General features: G+C 48.1%; 1 protein-coding gene across 1 annotated transcript in view; it reads left to right on the top strand.

The window, feature by feature from the left end:
• Nucleotides 1-5000, top strand: part of LOC138947860 (mucin-19-like) — a 129523-nt gene that overhangs the window by 23544 nt on the left and 100979 nt on the right. Inside the window, exons 12-15 of the mRNA XM_070319420.1 lie at nucleotides 375-537; nucleotides 1124-1247; nucleotides 3172-3258; nucleotides 4104-4302. Coding sequence (XP_070175521.1) covers nucleotides 375-537; nucleotides 1124-1247; nucleotides 3172-3258; nucleotides 4104-4302 — 573 coding nt within the window. The remainder of the gene's footprint in view (nucleotides 1-374; nucleotides 538-1123; nucleotides 1248-3171; nucleotides 3259-4103; nucleotides 4303-5000) is intronic.

The raw sequence follows: 5000 nt of genomic DNA, 5'->3' as shown, positions 1-5000 counted from the left end.
ACACCGCAAGTAGTGCAGACACAAGAAATCGCATATCTAAATCTGTTGCTACCCGCCTTCCAGTCGATGTTGACCTTTAAGGTGATGGAAGTGAGAGGGGGGGGGGGGAGGGGGGGGGGGGCAAAGTGTGTGCGTTAAAAGCAGAAAGTTGTTCACGCGGATTGACGAGGTGTGTATGACTCGGGTAAAGACATCGTCGGCAAAGTGCGCTGAGCTCAGTGCCCAGTCTTGTGCTGCACTGTATTCATAGGGGACAGGATCGCAACATTTGTGGCGAAAAGAATTGCTCGTTATCAGGCAAGCAGTGCGTAAACAGCTATGAGCGAGTGAGTGTGAAGGGAAACCACATCACCATGTTGTTGTTGTTGTGTTAGACATTCCGCGGGACTGTCACGAGGCCAGGTTCAAGTACAAGGTCAAGAACAACCAGCCGCTGGTCATCGACATTGACGGTGACGGCCCCAACAGACCCTTCCTCGTCTACTGCAACCAGGAGGCCTACTCTCACGTCGGCATCATCGAGATCCCGCCTGACCAGTGAGTGTGTGTGAGAGGGGGGGGGGGGGGTAGTTGTACATCGACATTGGTGAGGACTATCCCCACAAGCCATTTCTTGTCTCCTGTAACTAGGCATGACTTCAGAGCGGTAAGTCATTATGGGGGAGGCCATTGGAGGGAGGGGGGGGGGTGAGTTCGGGCGGAGGGTTAAAGGGCAGTGGTAGGGTTGCATAATGAATCATATTCTATTAGAAAGTTAGCAACGCTCAGTCGGGCCGAACGGTATACTGCATGGCCACGGGAGCATACCCTTTAGCTATAACGTTGCATGCAACAACACGTTTGTAGTTTGACTTCCCCCATCCCCCTCAACAGCCGGAAGAGTTTAGTTAAAACAAACTAAATACAAAAATGATAACATGCAAGGCATAACATTATGACCAAATCTGAGAAAATGGTAGGGGAAATAATCATAGTGCTGCACTTCAAGAGACAACATACTGCGGTTGTTTCCCTTGTCAGAGTATTGGCTTTTCTTCATCCCAAAAAACATACCCCATAGTTACGTATTGTTGCAGTGAAGGGCCTGCCGGGAAAGGGTAAGACATCAATGTGTGTGTTTCAGACTGGTGATCTCTCGCACGCCGGCAGAGGGCAGCAGTGTGGAGTACCTGATACCCGGACCTGACGTCAACAATGCAATTAACGGTTCTGTCTTCTGCTCGCAGCGCGTGGAGTACGAGTGCTCGGTAAGAACACCTCAGCTTGCTCGTTGCTTGGTGTTTATCTAATTAAAGGGACACTAATGATCTGACCGTTGGAGGGGGGGCTAGATAGAGACTGAATTTGACGAATGTGAAGAATCTGAGGATCCACTGTACCTTAATCTCCACGCACACGGCGCGAGTTGCTCGGTGAGAACAGCCCAGATTTGTCACAGCATATTATTTATACAATGAAAGCTTTGCCTATGTTATACTTGTAACGAAGTATTAAATAGTGGTGTGTGTGATAGTGGTGTGTGTGATAGTGGTGTGTGTGATAGTGGTGTGTGTGTGTGATAGTGGTGTGTGTGATAGTGGTGTGTGTGATAGTGGTGTGTGAGATAGGGGTGTGTGTGTGATAGTGGTGTGTGTTTGATAGCGGTGTGTGTGTGATAGTGGTGTGTGATGGACTGGGTGGCCGAGTGGTAACGCACGTGTGCTCGGAAGCGAGAGGTTGCGAGTTCGACCCTGGGTCAGGGCGTTTGCAATTTTCTCCCCCCTTTCCTAACCTAGGTTGGTGGCTTCAAGTGCTAGTCTTTTGGATGAGACGAAAAACCGAGGTCCCTTCGTGTACACTACATTGGGGTGTGCACGTTAAAGATCCCACGATTGACAAAAGGGTCTTTCCTGGCAAAATTGTATAGGCATCGATAAAAATGTCCACCAAAATACCCGTGTAACTTGGAATAATAGGCCGTGAAAAGTAGGATATGCGCCGAAATGGCTGTGATCTGCTGGCCGATGTGAATGCGTGATGCATTGTGTAAAAATAATTCCATCTCACACGGCATAAATAAATCCATGCGCCTTGAATATGTGCGCGATATAAATTGCATAAAAAAATTAATTAAAAAAAAACACCTGCGCTTAGAACTGTACCCACGGAATAAGCGCGATATAAGCCTCATATTGATTGATTGATTGAGTGTGTGTGTGATAGTGGTGTGTGTGATAGTGGTGTGTGTGATAGTGGTGTGTGTGTGATAGTGGTGTGTGTGATAGTGGTGTGTGTGTGATAGTGGTGTGTGTGATAGTGGTGTGTGTGACAGTGGTGTGTGATAGTGGTGTGTGTGATAGTGGTGTGTGTGTGATAGTCGTGTGTGATAGGGGTGTGTGTGTGTGATAGGGGTGTGTGTGTGATAGTGGTGTGTGTGTGATAGTGGTGTGTGTGATAATGGTGTGTGTGTAATAGTGGTGGGTGTGTGTGATAGTGGTGTGTGTGATAGTGGTGTGTGTGATAGTGGTGTGTGTGTGTGATAGTGGTATGTGTGATAGTGGTGTGTGTAATAGTGGTGTGTGTGATAGTGGTGTGTGTGTGATAGTGATGTGTGTGTGTGATAGTAGTGTGTGTGTGACAGTGGTGTGTGTGATAGTGGTGTGTGTGTGATAGTGGTGTGTGTGATAGTGGTGTGTGTGATAGTGGTGTGTGTGATAGTAGTGTGTGTGATAGTGGTGTGTGTGATAGTGGTGTGTGTGATAGTGGTGTGTGTGATAGTGGTGTGTGTGTGTGATAGTGGTGTGTGTGATAGTGGTGTGTGTGTGATAGGGGTGTGTGTGATAGTGGTGTGTGTGTGATAGTGGTGTGTGTGTGATAGTGGTGTGTGTGTGATAGTGGTGTGTGTGTGATAGTGGTGTGTGTGTGATAGTGGTGTGTGTTTTGTGTGTGATAGTGGTGTGTGTGTGTGATAGTGGTGTGTGATAGTTGTGTGTGTGATAGTGGTGTGTGTGATAGTGGTGTGTGTGATAGTGGTGTGTGTGATAGTGGTGTGTGGGATAGTGGTGTGTGTGATAATGGTGTGTGTGTGTGATAGTTGTGTGTGTGATAGTAGTGTGTGTGTGATAGTGGTGTGTGTGATAGTGGTGTATGTGATAGTGGTGTGCGTGACAGTGGCGTGTGTTGTGGTTGCAGTCGGACACCATGACGGCGGCTGGAGTGAAGGTGGAGACACGGAGTGGAGTGCTTAACTACTTCCCTGGCGGCAGCAACGACCAGCCCGTGAGTTCACGTCTTCATCTCCTGTCCACTGTCCATATCTCTCACACTGTCTACTGTCCATATCTCTCACAACTGTCCACTGTCCATATCTCTCACACTGTCCACTGTCCATATCTCTCACACTGTCCACTGTCCATATCTCTCACAACTGTCCACTGTCCATATCTCTCACAACTGTCCACTGTCCATATCTCTCACACTGTCCACTGTCCATATCTCTCACAACTGTCCAAGTGTATTCGATCTGCCTATGTTAATCCAAGCTAAGAGTTGTAGTTTTAGCTTACCCACAAGTTATCTAAAACCGTGTGGTGTCTTATGGAGTTTTAGGGTACATTACGACTGTGAGATTTTGACCAAAGTCTGGCTCCTTGGTCGATGTTGAATGAAGTGTATGTGGAGAAGTGTCAAGTGTATGTGGAGAAGTGTCAAGTGTATGTGGAGAAGTGTCAAGTGTATGTGGAGAAGTGTCAAGTGTATGTGGAGAAGTGTCAAGTGTATGTGGAGAAGTGTGAAGCTGCGCAGAAGGAAAAGTCGAATGACGTACGCTTTCTCTCAATTCATCTTGCGTGGGTGCAGCCCTACCCACTCCTAGGCCTGTGACGACACCAGGGACAAGTGTTACTGTGACGACACCAGGGACAAGTGTAACTGTGACGTCCGTGATTGTAAGGTTTGACGTAATTCACGTGCTATAACCATCACTGTCACTGTCACACAGGGTAGCTGTGGGTGCGACCTGACCAACTCGTGTGAAGACAAGCGCTTCAAGTGTAACTGTAACATCGGGGACAGCAGGGTGACGTGTATCACGTGCTATAACCATCACTGTCACTGTCACACAGGGTAGCTGTGGGTGCGGCCTGACCAACTCGTGTGAAGACAAGCGCTTCAAGTGTAACTGTAACATCGGGGACGGCAAGGCGCGCAAAGACCAAGGTCTCATCATCAACAGGTCAAGGTTGCCCGTGCTCAAGGTCAAGTCGACATCCAGTGATAACTTCTACAAGATCGGACCTCTGCAGTGCAGTCGCTTCCAGTTCGGTCAGTGTGTGTGTGCGTGTGTGTGTATGTGTGTGTGTGTGTGTGTGTGTGTGTGTGTGTTTGTGTTTGTGTGCGGGGGGGGGGGGGGGGTGAGTATGTGTGTGTGTGTGTGTGTGTGTGTGTTCGTGTGCGGGGGGATGTGAGTTGGTGGGTGTGGGTAGGTGGGTGGGTGGGAGGGTGGGTTTGTGTGTGTCAAGCAGTCTGCCTGTTGTCTGTCTGTGTCTTATTCTCTTTGGCAACGTACAAGGTACAAGGTACAAGGTACAAGGTACAAGGTACAAGGTACGAGGTACAAGGTACAAGGTACAAGGTACAAGGCCCTTTTTGTACTAACTGCATTCATTTAGAAGCAAAGAATAGTATTGAGCGGTCTGATTTTTCTCTTGGTGTGAAAGGGCTCTAACATCAGTCAGGGGCCATGCCTAACATGTAAACCTGCCATGCTCTAACATCAATCAGGGGCCATGCCTAACATGTAAACCTGCCATGCTCTAACATCAATCAGGGGCCATGCCTAACATGTAAACCTGCCATGCTCTAACATCAATCAGGGGCCATGCCTAACATGTAAACCTGCCATGCTCTAACATCAATCAGGGGCCATGCCTAACATGTAAACCTGCCCATGCTCTATGTTTCTTGTTGTTTTTTCTCACTAAGAGGCTTTCTTCATTTTAACCAAGGGTAGCCATAATGTA

The sequence above is a fragment of the Littorina saxatilis genome, linkage group LG14 (genome assembly GCF_037325665.1).
Source record: "Littorina saxatilis isolate snail1 linkage group LG14, US_GU_Lsax_2.0, whole genome shotgun sequence".
NCBI lineage: Eukaryota > Metazoa > Mollusca > Gastropoda > Littorinimorpha > Littorinidae > Littorina > Littorina saxatilis.
Note: the sequence above shows the minus strand (reverse complement) of the source record. Positions and strands in the feature narration are given on the sequence as shown.